The 20,122-nt window shown below is 47.0% G+C and overlaps 1 protein-coding gene across 1 annotated transcript in view; it reads right to left on the bottom strand.

The window, feature by feature from the left end:
- The window catches only part of LOC147692541 (alpha-actinin-4), a 335,353-nt gene that overhangs the window by 192,030 nt on the left and 123,201 nt on the right, over positions 1–20,122 (bottom strand). Inside the window, exons 5-6 of the mRNA XM_086938767.1 lie at positions 17,856–17,943; positions 17,395–17,473 (exon numbers count right to left, since the gene is read on the bottom strand). Coding sequence (XP_086794893.1) covers positions 17,395–17,473; positions 17,856–17,943 — 167 coding nt within the window. The remainder of the gene's footprint in view (positions 1–17,394; positions 17,474–17,855; positions 17,944–20,122) is intronic.

Raw genomic sequence — 20,122 nt, forward strand, 5'->3', positions numbered from 1 at the left:
ACAGATAACTTTGAACCCTCCTGAGGCACAGCCGGGAGTAGCAAGAAGACCGAGCATTTCCTTAGTTTAAAACTGTAAATATTCACTTTGTTTTTAAATTCACTCACCTTCCCTGTCACACGATTACTGTGTTCAGGCACCCTTCCCTGCTGAAAACGAGCGCTGGTAAGGGCGAAATCGCCGTCTTCCCGCCAACTCTATTCCCCTCGCCCTGACTGGGACACGCCCACTCGAGGCCACGCCCCCTTTTTCAAAGCTATAAAAAACGCGCTGAGCCACTAGCGCACAGATAACTTTGAACCCTCCTGAGGCACAGCCGGGAGTAGCAAGAAGACCGAGCATTTCCTTTGTTTAAAACTGTAAATATTCACTTTGTTTTTAAATTCACTCACCTTTCCTGTCACACGATTACTGTGTGCAGGCACCCTTCCCTGCTGAAAACGAGCGCTGGTAAGGGCGAAATCGCCGCATTCCCGCCAACTCTATTCCCCTCGCCCTGACTGGGACACGCCCACTCGAGGCCACGCCCCCTGCATTGTCCCCTCCCTATAAACATGTGCATGTTCCGGAAGCGCAGCGGACGAGCGCAGTGGGCGCGACGAAGGCGTGCATAAGGCAAGCTCGTCGGCGCTCGTCCGCGCCGAATCCGGGCCCTGGGCCACCTCCCCTGCATCTCAGCCATTACAGCACAGATGCTACAACATGGAAACCCTCTATGGCCTAAGGCCTTCTGCCAGTTTCTGCACCCGGCATATTTTTCAAGGCGATGCCCTGCCATAAACCTGCCCCACCTGCCTCCTCCCCCCTCAAGCCCAAACCTAGCCCTGAGCCCACACACGACTTTTGCATGTTCCTACTAAACTGTCGCTCCCTGCCAAAGCACAGCGCTGAAATGGCACTTTGGTTAGAGGAATACACTCCTGATATTCTGTTCCTGACGGAAACCTGGCTTACCTCTGAGTCCGATCCCGCGGTAGTAGATGCTCTCCCGTCAGGCTTCCAAATCACACGGCAAGACCGACCTAAAGGGAGAGGAGGAGGCCTGGCTATCATCGACCAGGAACAATATCACTGCCGAGTCACCTCTGAAACCATCCCAGACTGTGAGAGTCTTGGCTTTAACATCGAACTCTCACCCAACAGTTGCTTCTCAGGTACTCTTATTTACCGCCCTCCCGGCCCCTCCAAGCAGTTCCATGAAAAACTACCATCTAGTGTGGCCGATAGAGTCAGCACCACCTCTAATTTTACCTTGCCAGGCGATCTTAATTTTCATTTTGACTCCCTCTCTGACCACACAGCCGCCACCTTGACAGACTATCTAGCGGCCCTGCAACTCACCCAACGTGTCACTACCCCTACTCACGCTAAAGGCCACTTGCTGGACCCTGTCTTCAGTAACTGCCGGGACTTCTTAGTCGGCCCATTAATCCCCCTGCCCTGGAAAGACCGCCTTCTGGTCCCCATCAACTGGACATCGCTCAAACCAGCGTCACCCGCCCCTACTTCAAAGCTCAGGCGAGCCTGGTCGCGTCTCGAGGTTGACAACTGGTCTACCAAACTTGCCAGCTCTCAACCCAGTGATCAGGAGGATCCTGTGCTAGCAAATCAGGCCTATGTCAACTGGGTCACTCAAACCCTTGACGCAACTCTCCCAATGAGCAAGACTACGCTGAAGCGCTCCCACAAAACTGTCCCTTGGTACACGCAGGCTCTCAGGGACAAGAAACGTCTATGTAGAAGGTCGGAAAGACGCTGGCGTTTAGATGACTCGGCAGACAATAAAGCTCGCTACCGAGAATCTATCGGAGAGTACAAAGCGCAAATAAAAGCAGCCCAGGCCACCTATTTCTCCGATAAAATCTTGTGGGCCAAGTCTAAACCTAAGGAGATTTTCCAGATCATCAAAAAGCTAACCAACCCCCCCCCCCCCCCCTGCGCTGCTTGCTGAAAAATCCGTCACTCATTGCAATAACGTTGCCGAGTTCTTTTATCAGAAAGTAAACACCATTTACTCAGCCTTCCCCCCCCAAAAAAATCAACTCATCAATCCAATCCAACATCCCCCCGGCTTCCCCCCCTTCTCTATCTCAACATACCCTGACCCATTTTCCCCTACTAGACCTCACTACCCTTGAATCACTAGCGCACAGTGTCAAATCCGGCTCGCCGGACGACCCTGCTCCACCTGATATAATAATGGCTGCCTCCCAGATCACCCTGCCTATTATTAGGGAGGTACTAAATGCATCCATTACCTCCAGCACTGTGCCGACCGTCTGGAAACAGGCCATGGTCAGGTCACTACTCAAGAAACCCAATTTAGACCCGTCTGACTTGGGCAACTATCGTCCCATCTCCCTGCTCCCATGGGTGAGCAAGGTCTTAGAAAAACATATTAATCAACAGCTAGTGAACTTCTTGGAAAATCATCACGTACTAGACCCCACCCAGACGGGCTTCAGACCGAAACACGGTACTGAGACCGCTCTCCTCATGGTCACCGAGGAAGCTAGAAAAATCCTGGATCAAGGAGGATCAGTCGCAGTGATCCTCCTTGATCTAAGCGCAGCATTTGACACGGTCAGTCATGACACCCCACTGGACCGTTTGTCCTGCGCCGGGATTAAGGACAAAGCCTGGATATGGTTTAAATCCTTCCTGGAGAATAGATCCTTTAGAGTCTTTGAGGGTGAGTCCGTGTCCTCTAGCAGACCTCTAAAGTGCGGAGTTCCGCAGGGCTCTTCTTTGAGCCCCGCACTCTTCAACCTGTATATGAGGCCACTGGCTGATGTCGTCCGCCCATTCGGAGTTAAGATCATACTCTTATGCGGACGACACGCAGCTGGTGGTCTCACTGGCGCAGGAGGCAAACCAGCCTGCGCCAGGTGGGCTCAGAGAATGCCTAGAGGAGGTGAAGACTTGGATGTCTTCATCATCCCTTAAGTTGAATGGGGACAAAACGGAGCTGATGCTCCTAGGCCCCTCAGATCTCGGCCTCCCCCCCTCCTTGTGGCCTCCGTGTCTGGGTTCCCCCCCCCCCCCCCCCCCCAGTCCCCAAAAATAATATTAAGAGCCTAGGAGTATGGCTGAACAGATCTCTGTCCTTCAATGTCCAAGCCACAAAACTATCGGCCACCTGTTTTGGCATCATGAGGATGTTAAATAAAATCTTCCCCCTCCTCCCCATGGAAGCCAAACAGGTGGCCATACAAGGTCTTATACACTCACGCCTCGATTTTAACAATGTGCTCTATCTCGGTGCCCCAGAGTACACCCATATTATTAGAACAGAGCCACCCAATAATCCCACCGGGACTGGGTAATTGTCAACAATATAAGCTAAATGTCCAGGCAGGAATCATTAACAATATATACTTCACATTTATCTGTGTCACATCTGTGATCACTCACTTAGACACAGCGACCCGAGGGCTTCAGAAGGAACAATTGAAATATGTATCAAAAATATATTGTATTTATTTTTTGATTTTCAATACATGAATAGCTTGTTTTCTTGACAGTAAAAAATCTGGCAACAAAAAACTACCAAAGCATATGTGACGGATAATCTGGTAGTGCACAAACACCTTCAGCATGTAATGTGGATACAATAAAGGAACCACATGCAAATCAATTAATACACAGTCAAATTCACAATTTATATTTTAAGTGAATTGTACAGTATATTTGCATAAAAGGTGTTAGGAGTCGACGTTTCGGTCCTTGCTGGTCAGACAGATCCGTAGGACCATCTTCAGGACAGAAAAGTTGCACAGAAGTATGATGAACAAACGCCAAGCAGGTCGTTAGTCTGGAAGCCACCAAAATAATTTAAGTGGTAGCAAAACGCCGGCTCAATAGAGTCCGAGGTTGATCCCCGTGTGAAATCACGGTCTTATACACTCACGCCTCGATTTTAACAATGTGCTCTATCTCGGTGCCCCAGAGTACACCCTGCGCAGACTGCAGATAGTGCAGAACTGTGCAGCGCGCTTACTGGTCAAAATCCCTCGTAGACCATCAGTGAGGGCCGGACTGGTTAGCCTTCACTGGCTACCGGTTCGGCAGAGGGTTCTTTTTAAAGCAATGTGCATAGCCCACCAAGCATTCTGGGACACAGGCCCTAGCATTGCCCGTGACTTAGTTACTCACTACATTCCCAACAGAAGCCTTCGCTCCAGCCAGACCTTTCTAGCAGTGGCGCCAAGAATAAAAAGATCCAGATCAGGCGGAAGGACGTTCGCCTACAATGCGTCCAGAACCTGGAACACTCTGCCACTACAGCTCAGAGCCAATCCCAACCTCACTGTGTTTCGTAAACAATTAAAGACTTTCTTGTTTAACTCCCCCCATTAACCATTAGCTTCCTCCTCCTCTGTTCTCCGGTAGGTTCTTGTTACTTTAGCGCTTGGAAGCCTCCGGGCAGCAAATCGCGCTTTACAAGTTCACATCTATTCTGTTCTATTCTATTCAATGAGGATGGGCGATTTTCCACAAGTTGCGCGCAGTAGGGTACCCATGTTATTTAAGTAAAGGATCTTTGCCACAATGGGTCTCAGCGGGGCTATAGGTTCAGGATTCCTTGTAGGGATTTGGTGCGCTCTCTTGACTGTAAACATATCAGACAAGTCTGTTGGGGGCCATCAATGTCTGGAGCCAGTTCTCTATATATTGAGTGGCATGAGGAGCCTCTCCACCCTCAAAATGATACAAACATTGTTCTTTGGAGCACTCCTGGCGCATCATCCGCACATTCTTGGAGCTGATCTACCCATCCACAGAGCTGGGAAATGTGTGCAGTGTGTTCTTTTTGGCTTGAGTACAGCGTGGAGTCTCTCAACTCATTTGTTTTGAACCAGTCTGCCAACTTGCATTGGTCGTCTTTAAGCAAGCTGATGTCTGTTGTGATGACCTTCAGGCAATGCTTGATGGCAACACAAGAGTCACGTATTTCCTGGTACATAACATCTGATTTATACATCGTGGGGTGCAATTACGGTGGAAGGTATTAAGTCTTTGGGTGTTGGGCCAAGGAGCACTTTGAGGGGGTGGACAAGGTGTGGGCAGCCGATTTATCCAGTTTAATTCTGGTGCATTCTATAGCTCTTGTTGTTGGTTCTCAATTTTTAGCAACCAGAGGATAGACTAGTAAGGTCTCACCATCTGCCCACAGTGGGAGGTTTTTCGCTCTTCCCAGGGGCTCACAGGATTTCGGATACTATGGGCGCCACACAGCTGGGAAACAGAGCCCCAACCCAGTACTGCAAATAATACAGCAGACTAGGTCTTGGGGAGCACTGTGGACTACCTGGGCGGCCTTCACAACATATGTGGTGTCCAGTCTTGTAGTATCTTTTCTGGAATGTGTCAGTGTCGACTGCAACCCTGCACAGACCACTGGAGGGCCAAACAACATATCAGCGAAGCCTACTCCCCCAGTAGGATAAAGCATGTCCCCTCAAAGCTGTCTTCTATGCAGTGTGCTCCTGGACACTGCCTGCTTATGGTCATATTGCAGCCACTCCTTGTAGGCCTGGAGGTCTCTAACGGGTCATCAACGTGCACTGGAGTCTGCTAGATTTACTTAGAGCTGGGGTGTTTTGGAGTAATATTACAGAGCGCTTCTTTGTGAAGGAGAAACCCAGCACATTGGTAGGCAGCGCAATCCACCCTTTCAGCCATCCAAGACACTGTCACCAATATGGTAAAAGTGGCTCCCTGCGGCCCATGGGCTGCCTGCACTGCCGCTTATTCCAAGGATGTCATGGTGGTGTGCGCTGCCATAATTTGCCGGGCTGTATGACACTGCAGCCTCCGAGTGCCCAGCCCTGTCCCCTGCACTGATTGCCAGTTTCTCCTGGCCTTGCTATGCACCCCGCTCACCTTCTATTGTGGCGTCATGTATGCCAACAGTACATAGCCTAGGCGCAGAGGCTCCGTCGCAGCACGCGCTAGCAGGACTGTCCACACCGTGTTCGGCCCAGTCAGTAGGAAGCAGAACAAGCGTCTTCTGGGAGGGTCACCCCCCCCAGGCAATCGGGGCAACTCAGCACAGGGGTGCCCCCGCGCTACCCAGGGTCCTATGCCATCCACGGGCCCAAGGACCACGCGTTTCCGGCCACTTTCTTCTCCATGCGGAGGGGGTGAGCCCAATCAGCAGCTCCAGGCCGTCTGCGGAGTGGTTAATGCAGGCAGCAATTTATCAACCATTCAGGGTCATTTTTGTGATGAAATCAGAGGCCAATGTCACTGCCAGATAGTTATTATATTAGATGACGGAGCCCGGAGGCCTCAGAGCTATGCATACAACCTCTTGGGTGGCTGGCCGCGACCCCCTTATGTTCCACCACATGTGGCCATCTCCAGATTATAAAGCATGAGCTTGCTTATAGTACTATTACCTCACCAGTGATGCCAGGGGGTTGAATGTAAATCTGTTAAAATGCTGGGGAACTAGGATTCCATCTAAGTGACCAAGAAACATTATGAAGATAAATGGCTCCTATCCAGCCCAGATCAGATCACAGACAATCAGATACCACAGCCAAAATATGTTGGGAAGGAGAACCACTCTTGCTTGTCCAAGCTTCATGAAAATAGAATGCTTAGCACATCCTAGCCAAAACCCCATTGTTTTCTAGAACTCAGAGAAAAGTCCTTGCTAAAGGCATGAGAAATAGCCCATGCTGTGCCCCTACATCTCTCCGGTAGGCCATAAAAATCACTTTACTCTGAAGAATTTGGGGAGTCAGCTTCTCACTATTGGGAACAGTGAACCTGGCAACTGAGACTGACTTTTTTGGCACCCAATGAAGCATGAAGGATAGGCTGGAAAATGGGAAACATAATTTCCAGATTTTAACAAGTCTGTTGGAAACGGTGGTATAAAATAAGGGGTTATCCGAGGGACTCATTTGTACTTGTGTGAGGCAATGCAATGGTCTTTAGAGGACAAAGGAATAAGCATGCCATGAAAAACCACCTTCTTGGTTAACTGATCAACGTCATTTCAAGGGCTATTCCACTGTATCTTTAATGAAAAGAACATAAGTTACTTACCTGTAAACGGTGGTTCTCCAGTATTAGGGGTCTTTCTTAGATTCACATGCTTGATTATTCCCCGTCGTCAAAGTGGGAGTCCCACGGTACATAAAATAGCAGTAATATATGCATATATAAATAAAATTAGCATAATTATATAAATATATATACATACATAAAATACAGTAAAGTATCCAGAAAACTCAAAAGTACCATAGAACAGAATATGCCCATAGAAAGCCTAACTCAACTTAGTAACATATCAGTGTCATTATGTTTTGGTCCACATTCCAGCCAATCAGGCTGTAGCTCCCTCTAGAACCTTCTCCTCAGAAGCCCAAGTCCTCAGATTTTCGTAGCACAAAGTAACCAAAAGTGCCTGAGGAGAAGAGAGCCTCTGAGGGGAGGAAGGGAGGGTCGTATGTGAATCTATGAAAGACACCAATACTGGAGAACCACAGTTTACAGGTAAGGAACGTATGTTCTTCTCCAGTATTAGGGGTGTCTTTCATAGATTCACATGCTTGAATAAGAGTAGAAAGCAGTAAACCATCATATAAGTCATAAAGGTAACAGTAAATTTCAAGCATATAAGAACATATAATTTAAGAGAAAAACCTTTATGACTGGAGGCGGGTAGCAACAGAGGCTCACCTTTAATGGAAAAGATTCCGCAGCACCGCTTGTCCTACTGCTGCATCTACGGCGTCTGTTGACTGCAGACAGTAGTGCTTCGTAAAAGTATGGCTGCTCGACCACGTAGCAGCTCTGCAAATGTGCCGCAGAGGTACCCCCGCAAAGAGGGCAGTAGAAGCTGACACAGCTCTAGTTGAATGAGCACGTACTGGAGCTGGAAGAGGCTTGCCAGCCCATTGGTGACAAAAAGTAATGGTAGAAGAAATCCACCTAGTAATAGTTTGTTTGGTAACAGGTTGTCCTTTGCAGATCGGGCCCTAGGCCACGAATAGTTGATCCGATTTCCTGAAGGATGCAGTGCGCTGAATGTAAAACTTGAGACAACGCTTCAAATCCAGGGAATGTAATGAACGTTCCGCAGGAGTTTGTGGATCAGGAAAGAAAGTCTTTAAAATGACCGGTTCATTGAGATGGAAATCACTGGGGACTTTCGGTATAAATTTGGGATTAGTACGTAGCGTAACAGCCTCCTTGGAGAATTGGAGAAAGGGAGGCTGAATTGTGAATGTCTGAATGTCACTAACACGCCTAGTTGACGTCAAGGAGAGCAATAGGGCACCTTTCCATGTGAGGAATTTTAAGCTTGCTGAGTGGATGGGTTCGAAAGGAGGTAGGAGGAGCAGAGACAAAACCAGGTTTAGGCACCAAGCAGGCAGAGGACGACGAATGGGTGGAAACATACGGAAGAGGCCTTTGAAAAAAACTGTTGGATGATTCTAGATGAATACAGCGAGGTAGAACCATAATGACGGAAGCAGGAGAGAGCTGCCAAAAATACCTACAGAGTGGAGTGGGAAAGTCCTGACTTTGCAAGGGATAGGAAGAAAGGCAGGATCTGTTCTGGTTTGGCGGTCATCGGATCCAAGGCTTTGGTCTGGCACCAGACACAGAAACGCTTCCACTTCAACTGATAGGTTTTAATGGTGGAAGGAGCTCGGGCGTTCGCTAACACCTCTCTGCAATCAGCGTTGATGGTTAGACGCGCACATTCATGGTGTTCAGGCTCCAGGCATGGAGCTGGAGGTATGCCGGATCTGGATGGCAAATTTGCCCCTGCTGCATTGTGAGGAGGTGAGGCAGAGGAGGAAGCGGTATTGGCTCGTTCTGGGAGAACAAGAGCAGGTCCGAGAACCATGGGCGCCGCGGCCACTTGGGTGCGATCAGGATGATATGGCAGGGTTGAAGCCTCATCCTGTGCAACAGGCGCGGAATCAGAGGAAGCGGAGGGAAAGCGTAGCTGAATCCGTTCAACCAGCTGATCGAAAATGCATTTCCGCTAGACTCTTTGTGGGGATGAAGACTTGCAAAGCGTTGGCATTTTCTGTTGGTGGCAGTCGCAAAGAGATCCATCTGCGGCTGGCCCCACTGGCGGAAAATGAACTTGAGGGTTGGTTGGTTGAGTTCCCACTCATGGTTGTCCGAGAGAGACCTGCTGAGTGACTCCGCCAGAACATTGGAAACACCCGGCACATGGATGGCTGTAAGATGAATTTGACGACGAATCGCCCATTTCAATATCTCCTGTGCTTGTTGGGAAAGTAGAAGGGACCTTGTGCCGCCCTGTTAGTTCAGGTAATGCATGCTGGTGGTGTTGTCTGTCCTCACCAGCAGAGATTGGCCTTGAACTATCCGTTGAAAAGATTTCAGGGCAAGGAAGATCGCAAGAAGCTCTAGGCGGTTTATATGGCAAGTGCGTTGGATTGCAGTCCACTTTCCTTGTACTGACAGTCCTTCGAGATGCGCTCCCCAGCCCTCCAGGGACGCATCGGTTGTAAGCGTCGGAGTCGGAGTAGCGTCTTGAAAAGACCGACCTATGGATATGTTCGGAGGGTGAGCCCACCACTCCAGAGCCTCCAGAATGCAGGGCATGAGAAGGATCCTGTCGTTGAATGATCCTGAGATCTGTTTCCACTGCTTGTCTAACTCCTCTTGGACGACCCTCATATGTAGCCTGCAGTGGGGAATCAACTGTATGGCGGAGGAAGCCATGCCTAGGAATGATTTCAACATCCGGACTTAAACGTACAGTTTTGATTGCAGGGATCGTACCATCTTGAGCATGCGATCTTGTCTCTCCTGGGAAACAAAAACCTTTGCCAGCTGAGAATCTAGTGAGGCTCCTAGAAAATCTCGCCGCTGAGATGGGCGAAAGTGTGACTTCTGGCAGTTGATGGAAAGGCCCAAGTCCTGAAAAAGGGAGATGCAAGACTAAGTATGCTGGATTGCCAGTTGGAGGTTAGGAGCCTTTATGAGACAATCGTCCAGGTATGGATAAAACTGGATGCCTTGTAGGCGCAGAAAAGCAGCCATGATCTTGGTAAAGACCCTCGGTGCTGAACGGAGGCCGAACGGCAGGACTCTGAATTGGAAGTATAGGTGTCCGAACGAAGATATTTTCTGTGCCTGGGGTGAATCAGCACATGAAAATATGCGTCCTGGAGGTCGATCGTGGAGAAGAACTCTCCGGTATTGAGGTAATGTAGAATCTGTAGTAGGGTCAACATTTGAAGTTTTTGACGTGATGAATTTGTTCAAAGCCCGAAGTTCTCAAATTGGGCCCCATTCCCCCGATTTTTTCTTGACTAGAAAAAAGCGGGAGTAAAACCCTTTGCCCTGCTGGCCTTGTGGTACTACCTCGATAGCACCTTTCCTGATGATTAATTTGACTTGAGTCAAAAGATATTTGAAATGGGGAGGAGGTGGGCCAGTTGGAGGGCGATTTGGAGGAAATTTTGTGAATTCCAAGGTATGTCCTTTTGAAATCAGATCTAGGACCCACTGATCGGAAGTAATGTTGGACCAATTCAAGATGTAATTTGAGATTCGACCTCCAATTCTTAGTCGGTGGAAAATTGACGCTGGGACTGTCACTGTTTCTTTGCATTTGAACCACCTCTGTAGGTAGTTTCTTTGGTATGGTCTGGAGGAGGTCTGACGACTCTGGGATTGGTAAGTTTGTCTTTGCCGGTTGTCATTGTAGGAGCGATATTGGTTTGATCCACGAAAAGTGGAAAAGTTGCCACCTCTACCACGTGCTCCTCGAAAAGGCCGTTTTTTATATTGGAGAGATCATAACGCCTTGGCCGTATCTGTTTTTTCTTTTTTTAAACCTTTATTGTGCAGTATCAGCAGACAGTTACGGGCCCACAACCACCTGGCCGGCCTCGACGTCAGTTTGCAGCACATACGCAAGTTATATGAGAACTCATCAGTACACCGATATAAACAGCAAGCATTCCAAGTTACACTGGAAACAAACGTGACCACTGAGATACAGGAGTAGATACGGTTCATTTTTCAAATTTTAGAATATAAAGGATCAAATGCTACACAGTCGATCAGAAAACACCGGGTGGGCAATACGTACAACAGAACGGCAACACAGCGAATATTCAGAATACCGGTGCTGGATCACTCAACAGGATAAAAAGGTACCTATACACGTATCACACCAGTCATCGCCCATCCCAAGAACGTAGGACAACCCTAGTACCTCCCGCAGTACTACAATAAGCGAAAACAGCAAGAGGCACCCCACTGACCCAGCATATTGATCCAAAGAAAAGGGGATGGAGAAAGGGAACAAAAGAGAAAAAGAAGAAAAAGAAAAGGCCTATAGTAACTAAGGGAGAATAAAACAAACCCATGCCCCCAACCCCCCACCCTGCACCCCTGCAGAGGCTACGGCCTACCCCCACCCCCCTGGCAGCGTGCCTGTCGCCCTTAAAACGAAAACCCAAAATATAGAGAGGAAAGACTTTGACCAAAGAAAAGGGGCCATAGAAATAAAGAGTGCACAAAACCAAGAACCCCCCCCCCCCCCAACCCCCCGCCCGTCTGAAGAGGCTACGGCCCACCCCCCAACCAACGTGCCTGTCACCCCAGAAATGAACCCCAAAGAAAGGGAGGAAACGGAGGAGAGTCATTAAAACCAGACCCCTGCCCTCCACCCCCACTCGCACCAAGTAGCACAGGCTCGATCACAAATAAGCCCACGAATCGACAATCAACTGTGGCATTGTAATAACAGAACAATAAAACATCCCCCTCTCAGTAGCTGGCCGGGCATCCGTCCCTTGTCATCTGGAAGAAAATTTCAACCCTGACCCACTTTAACCCGTCCATCGGTACGTGTCAACTGAATGTCAGCCATACAGTACAATCTCACACGATCAGGGTCAACAGGAAAGCAAGGCAAAGCCAACGCCATGGGAGACACCAGCATCAGGGAACTGATAAAGCACCCCATACGGACGTCCAGGTGTAGCAGCAAGGTTCCAAGCCATCCTCCCAAATCGCGACACAGCCAGGGCAACGCAGCTCGGGTGGGCAAAGGCACTGTTCTGTGGAAGTAGTCCGCCTGCAATGTAGTTCCAGGCCCCCATGCCCCACTCATGTGATCGGTCACACGGAGCCCATCTCTCACATCAGCCGGGGCCCCCCACGGAACCAACTGTAGGTGTACAACAGTGACCCCCGGTGCTGGTGCGGAGCCGCGAGCGGCACCATTTATCCGAGGATCATCGGGGCTCCCATCCATCGGTGGGACAACAATGGCGTCTAGTCTCCGTCTAAGCTCTCTGGCTCCTCCCACCCAGGCGGCATGGAGGGAGCCAAGAGCAACAAAGAGGTCTCGGACCGTGGGCTCCATCGTGCGTGTCCGGTCCAATCTCTGTCTCTCTTGATGTAGCTCCTCACCTAACCCGGCACCAGAAGCCCGGTCAGTTCTACCTGGCAGAAGAGCTAGGTTTAGATCCACCAGATGGGGGCCGACACCACCCTCAACAATTAGGGGCAATCCGCCATTGCCACCATGATCATGCACGGATCACTCAGTCTTTGGACCCCTTATGTGAGGCGCAGGCAATAGTAGCGCTGTGTGATAGGGGATTATATTATTAAGGATTGACCCTCCAAGCGCGTGTAAAATCGTTGACCTCCATATCGCTGAGGTCCGGAAAGCATGCTACACAGGTCTGCCCCAAGTCCGACAGTAATTGCGGTGCTGTGCCCAATCCAAAATGGCGGCCCCCGTCCTGCCGACCCACACAAGCAGCCTCCAAAACAAAGATAAAGTCCTACGGGCTTGCAGAATGGGATCTCCAATGTATGTATCCGTGGCTGGGACAGCGCCCTTACCCCACCTCCATCAGCGCGGGTTCTGTGCCGTCTCCCGCAGTGCCGTTTAGTGATCGTCTTGGCCCGCACAGCCGCGTCCTCAGTTATCACCAGCAGCCGGCATCGACCACCGGCCCCTCCGCTAGCAGCCCGACCCCGCCACGGCCCAGGCAGGAAGGATTCGAAGATGGGTTGCCAGTCACATCCGGACACCAGAGTTGCCGTCTATTATACCCCAGATCTTCCGATGCCGTATCGTGTCGGCTCCGAGCATGTGGGAGCGGGGGAAAGCAGGATTTAAACAGGATTTATGTTGTGGCAAGCGGAGCTCGCTGACTAAGCGGCCATCTCGCTGCCCGTTCGGCCACGCCCCCCATCTGTGTCTTTTTTGATCGATTCGAGGACCTCGTCAACATCTTTCCCGAAAAGCGATTCACCATCATAGGGTAGATCGAGGACTTTAGCTTGGACTTCCGGGCGAAATGCTGTTGATTTTAACCAGCCTTGACGCCTTAAAACAGCAGCTCCCGCCAACTGTCTAAACCCTGTAGAGGAGATATCAATGGCGCAGTCAATGATCTCTGAGGAGATCTTTTCACCCTCCTGAATTATGGTTTGTGCTTCTGCGCGGATAGCATCCGGAAGTTGTGAGAGCAAAGCTGCAATCTAGAACCACATTTGGCGGTCATACCGCCCAAGAATAGCCAAGGAATAACTGCCCTTACAGTGGTGGCTGCCATGGTGGTAAACTTTTTCCCTATGGAATCCAGCTTTCAGCCTTCCTGATCTGGAGGAGAAGTAAGGGGTGTGGAAGGATTGCGAGACCTCTTTTGGGCCGCCTGAGTAATGACGGAATCCGCTTTTGGTTGAGACACCAAACAAGTTGGAGAATCTGCTGGTGCTTTATATTTTTTGTCGAGTCTTGGCAGGACAGCCGGGATCGAATTCGGTGGCTCCATCAATTTGAGACCTTCATCCCAAATGTGGTCAATTATTGGAATAGTGTGGGCTTGCCTTTGAGGTAGGTCTTTAAAATCGTAGAGAAAACAGTTAGTCTGTTGGACGTCTAAAGTGAGATGAAATCTCTTAGCAGCGCGGACCATCAAGTTGTGGAAGCTGCCAATGTCCACAGGTGGCGAAGCTAATGGCGACGTTGGTGGGGTTGAAGGTGTGTGAGCCCTGTAATCATCCCACTCTTGAAGGGCATTGTCGTCGTCATCATCATCCTTTGGATCCCTATTTTGAGGGTCAGGATAGTCATTGTCCGTATCAGGCTGGGCACGCACCGGTGACTGTTGGAACTGGTGCAGAGGCTTGTGGTTGCGGAGGAGGTTGCGGCACTGGAGAAACAGGCCTAGATGGAGGAAATCTGTGGTTATAATCGTCCAGCATGTGCTGCAGATTCCTTACCAAAGACAGTGGTATCTGTGTCGTTTGGTCTGACATAGGTGCTTCAGACCTATCTACTGGAAAAAGCTCTGTCCCATCTTCGACGTATTCAAACTCCCCCTCATCATAATCCTGGCACTTGATGTGCAGCTCGGATGGACTAGTCGCTTGTCCAAAGGTATTATCCAGCTCTGAATCATCATTGGAGTCCTCCTCCGCAGACTGAAATAATTTGTCAGGAAGAGTAGAACCACTCTTAATGGGACTCAATTGTATTAGAGGTATTCTTTGAGCGTGGAAGCAGTTATTATGATCATTAAAATTTTTATAGAGCGCGTAGTCACCCTGAGGTATCCCAGCGCTGAAGATCCCTACTTCTGTGGGTTCGGCAACAGAGAAGGGGGGAAGACAGGTTCAAGATGGGGGAAGTTAAAATTTAAGGAAACAGGTGAGCTTTAAGCCGTTTCCTGAAGCGTAAATAATTGGGTTCTTTTCTCAAGTCTCGGGGGAGAGCGTTCCACTGTGAAGGTGGTAGCTGTGGCCAAAGAATGGTGCAGCGTCGACAAGCCCGTCGACGTGCGGATGGAAGAGTCAACAGCCTGTTGAGGCATCTGCACTGTGTCCACAGGCAAAGAATCCGTTGACGGATGTGACTTAGTCTTCGTCGACGAAGATTTTTTCGCCGTCAACGGCGCCGTCGACGATGGGATAGACTTGCTCGTCGACGAAGATGGTCCCGTCGACGAGGTAGTAGCCGTCGTCGACGGTAAGGTAGACGTCGACGAAGTAGTCGTCGACGAGGGAGGTAGACGTCGACGAAGTAGTCGTCGACGAGAAAGGTCCTGTCGACCGGCAACGACCCGTCGTTGATGCTGCAATCTTGGTCGACGACGAGGAGTGCGTCGACATAAGTCGAGTTGACTGATGTTTCTTCGTCGACGAGGTGGATTTAGCAGCCGTCGACGAGATCTTCAAGACAGAGGTAATGGGCCTCACCTCGTGTGATGTTGTCGACGAGGTGGACGTCGAAGACCTAGAGCAAGTCGTCGTCGACGTGGAGACAGCATCCACGGATATTGTTGTCGACGAGCCAGTCGACGAGCCAATGCCCGTTTTTGAGGAAGAAGGCATGGCTTTGGACAATGACGCCAGAGAACCAGGTCTCGTAGGCGCATTTGGAGGTAAATCCTGTGGGGAGACAACTTGTTTGTTTAGAGATTTCAACAAGCCTCTTTTTCTTAAGAAAAGGAGAAGGCATCTCTGACTCCGACCCACGCTTTTGAGAGGTCTTTGACTGAAAAGAAGAGACACTCTCATCCCACAGTGTCCGTTGTCTTCAACTTCTGAAGCCACACAAGGAGACGGGCCCCTCTGTCCCATAAAGTTTTAGGTGGAAAAGTATGACAGTACTTACAGGTCTTCACTTCATGTTCCGGGTAGAGACAGTATTTACATTTACTGTGTGGATCTTCATGAAAGAGACGCAGTTTTCCACAGGATGGACAAGATCTGAACAAAGATTTCTTTGAAGAAGACATTTTGAGTAGAAAAAACAGCTAACTAAGTTGAAAACTGAGCAGAGCTCATGGAGACTCCCTTCACATGACGTGCGGTAGAAAATCTGAGGACTTGGGCTTCTGAGGAGAAGGTTCTAGAGGGAGCTAAAGCCTGATTGGCTGGAATGTGGACCAAAACATAATGACACTGATATGTTACTAAGTTGAGTTTCTCCCTTAGGCTTTCTATGGGCCTATTCTGTTCTATGGTACTTTTGAGTTTTCTGGATACTTTACTGTATTTTATGTATGTATATATATTTATATAATTATGGTAATTTTGTTTATATATGCATATATTACTGCTATTTTATGTACCGTGGGACTCCCACTTCGACGACGGGGAATATTCAAGCATGTGAATCTATGAAAGACACCCCTAATACTGGAGAAGCTACACTTCTCTTTTGAGAAAGCAGTACTTCAAACAAGGCTGAATGTTGCAAAGCCCTCTTTGTTAATCTCCTTTACTAAGCTTAGCACAAGAGTGATCAAAGGATAAATCTTGCAAAAGGACATCTCAAACAGTCCTATTAAGTACTGCGACTCTGGAGTGAGACTTCATTTGGTTACAGAAATATAAACATGTTAAAAAGATTTAAGATTTCTTTCTAGATCAAATTATAGTAAACCGTCGACCTGTATTTGCCAATCTTCATTACATGCACTCTTGAACATTTATTTACACTATTGTGTTCGATGATTGTCCCAACATTATAGTAGGATTAATAAACGTGGATTTCAATGATTTGCTTACTCCATTTTGCCCTATTTAGAAGTGCTTGTTTGTCAAAGGAAACTGAAATCACAATAAGAAAATCTAATGTTAGACTCTTAAATAAGAGGTTTCCAAAAGCTGAGAGAGTTGACCCTAGAGAGGATCCCATGACATAAAATGTAAACCACAAAGGAAAGACATGTAAAGGAATATTTAGAGGTCGTATGCAGAAAAGCAAAATTATAAAGCAACAAATCAATGTGATTATGCTAATAGCCCTCCACATCTAAAGGCCAATGCTATGATATGATCACATTAGGTGCTTCTCTATTGGTGCTAAAAAAAATCTACATAAAAATATCTGCGTCCTTAAAATCAGTTAAAACCGATGTGTCTCATGACACGGATCCATTGTTGAGGATCACCAAAACTGGGTGCTCTTTTTCCTTCCTGCACCCCAGCTTGTCCACTCATGCCACCCCCACCTCCATGTCATTCAGATTCATCCTTCCCCCAAACAATTTGAATGCTACTGATGAGAAACACCAGAAAAGAACCTTGTGCAGGTTTGTTCCACAGCCTAACAGATTGTGTGCAACATACTACGAATTAAGTGCATGGACAAAAGTAATACTGGGGTGCACCACCACTGCCTGTGGAACTTTCAATAGGGTTGAGTGGTATGGAGACAAGCAACCAATAAAATGTGTATATATATATACATATATACATATATACATATATACATATATACATATATACATATATACATATATACACATACACATACACATACACATACACATACACATACACATACACATATATATATATATACCGTGTAGCCCTCCTCCAACAAGTACTAACACTAACCTTTCTCAGCTTCTCATATTCAATGAGTTCTGGCCGATGTCTGTGGATAAGAGCATTAAACGCCAAACCATCCTTCCAGCTAGATCAGAAGAAAAAAAGTATTAATAAATCAGGCACAGAAGAAATGAATGTCCCTCTCCATAACCCAGAATTAAATCTCCTCTGCCCAACACATAAAATACAGTATTTACCGAGATATGAAGCCCAACTCCAGGAGTGAGGCAATCTGCACATTTAGTACATAGCAGCTCCCCTATCAGAATAAGTTACCATTACCTTTGCATACGCGCAGAAGAAAGAGGGGAAAAAACCCGTAAGCTGTTCAATGCCTCATGTGACGACTAACTATATCTAAGACATCCATGCTGCTTAGATCCAAAAGGAAAAGTAGTGTTTCATTAGGCTGCTAGACAATAGTGCTGCTACCACCATCTGTAATCATTCACTATTCAAGCCTTTACCTGATGTGGAAGTTCTGAACATTGACATTCTTGTATGGCGCAGTCTTTCTCTGGCACCACAGGAGTAACCCTTCCTTAGCAGAGGTTTCTGCAGAGAAAAATGTATGATCACCATATAAATATGAAGTACAGACGCTCAGTTGACACATTTGAGAGTTTAACTCAGTACCTGTTCAAAAGACTTATTATTCTTAGTTTTTCATCACTTTCAACCAGAACGGATAAGCATCAATGAAAAACAGAATGAATCTTACACTTAATGTGTTAGGTTATGTAATGTTACCGAGTACCTGTGTAACAAATCATTTACCAACTAACTGTTCCTTTGTGCAAACATCAGCCTGCACCTGTGATTCGAGTTTAGGTTCTCTAACCACATGTGTGGGTGGGTGGGTGGTTTATGCGATGATTGATATCCTTATGAAGTCGTTCTGCAAGGAGGGCTGCATTAATCTTATGAAAAGGAATACCATGTTTTCCTTCTGACACTTTGAACAATAACATGTTACTTGTATAATCTTTTCACACGTCATTTGTAGACTCACAGGCTTTATATGGCATGAGAACATCCCTAACAAAGCCAGTCTTTGGTTGATTAAAAGAGATCATTGATACCGCTCCAGGCTTGCACTATGGTTATTCAGCAATTCTAGGTATACAAACGTTGTAGGCATTTTGGTGGCTATGAAAACAGATTTAAAACAGACAGTACAGCAGGTTCTTTAAAAAAAAAAAAAATAGGCATGTTCTGAATAACAGCTTAAATTTTACATTATAAAGTTCTCAAAGTTAGATTCAAGATTTTCCAAATATTCTTCGGGGACAGCATGGATTCTCTAAACTTGCTTGTTATACATTGTTTATGGCAAAACACCAGGGCCAACACGTAATTAAATGGCCATTTGACACTAATGGTTTTAGAAGCTTTAGCAACAAGCAGATGAAAATTATTCTTGCACAGTCTCAGCTCTTGGGATTTATAACCCCAATGATGAAGAAAATAGTTGCTCTGGGGCTTATAAAATCGATAAGAGGGCTTTATTAAAGCTCGGATAATAAAACTATTATAATTTCTAAAGGAGTACCCACAATAATCAAACGCATGCAAATAAATCGTAGGAAGATACCAGGCAACACACTGAACACAAATCACTTGCACTAACACTACGATACATTAAAATGATCAAATACCATCCACAGTGACATAAAAAACTTTTGCACATGTGTGTTACACTGTTTAGCATAAGAAAATAGGGACAAGCCTCGTGCAATAACAGCAACAAGTAAAATACTAATGAAGTACACGTAGACTAGATATCACAATCATGTTCACCTTTGATACAGTTTTGGCCCTCTGTATTTGAAGAGACTTCTAAATCAGGCTATGTAAAGAAACTCTAAGCCAAGGTCTACAGTAGGATGTCTGTGGAGTTAAACTCTAGCATGCATACCGAAATTCCATTTTCATTGTGGACAAGAGGGCTAGAATATTGCTTGCACAAGCAAAGCTGAAATTACTCCGTAATAATCTGATTGTCCTAGGTTAACGTTTGCAGTATTCTATAAAATACGAGTAACAATCTTTAAATGAGAACACAATCTTTTAGATTTCAATCAATGTAGTCACTATAAACAAAATGTTGAGTATGCAATTAACCATGCTGTTTAGCAATTATTAACGTAGCACTCTAATGTGTTATTAGATATAGTAAGTGGTTTAAAAAGAAATGGCTAAGCAGGAGATAGGAGGTGGATGGGTTGGAGAATGGGAGTGTATTAGGGCATCAAGGCAGGTGCTTTTGAGGACTCCTATCTTCTAGGAATGGACATCTCTTCATTCTAGCCTTTTTTTTTAACCCTGATCTTGTAAAAATGTCTTCTTGCGCCTCATCTTCTCTCCAATCATGTACCGCAAGGGTAGATGTTAGTGGAAAAAAGAAAATATCAAGTAAGGTGTACATTTGAAACATTCCTTGCAAAGGACACATGGTAGTGAATCTGTAAAAAGCGTCTGGAGGCAGAAACTTTACGTCACTCACTCCATTAGTTTAAGCAGAAAAGGCCTGAATTAATGGGCTAGAGGATGGCAGCCTTATTTATGGGTGCAATAGTTGTAACAACTGTCTAGAGCAATGGGTACCACAAAAACAGACTAAGTTGATGAAATTGTAAAAGGTGAGGAGGATATATCTATTATAGAAGGAGAGAGATGTCAAATGTGCATAATACCAAGAGTAGCAAGAGTTTAAGATCAAAAACAGTTGCCT

This window comes from Lissotriton vulgaris, chromosome 9, assembly GCF_964263255.1.
Source record: "Lissotriton vulgaris chromosome 9, aLisVul1.2, whole genome shotgun sequence".
NCBI lineage: Eukaryota > Metazoa > Chordata > Amphibia > Caudata > Salamandridae > Lissotriton > Lissotriton vulgaris.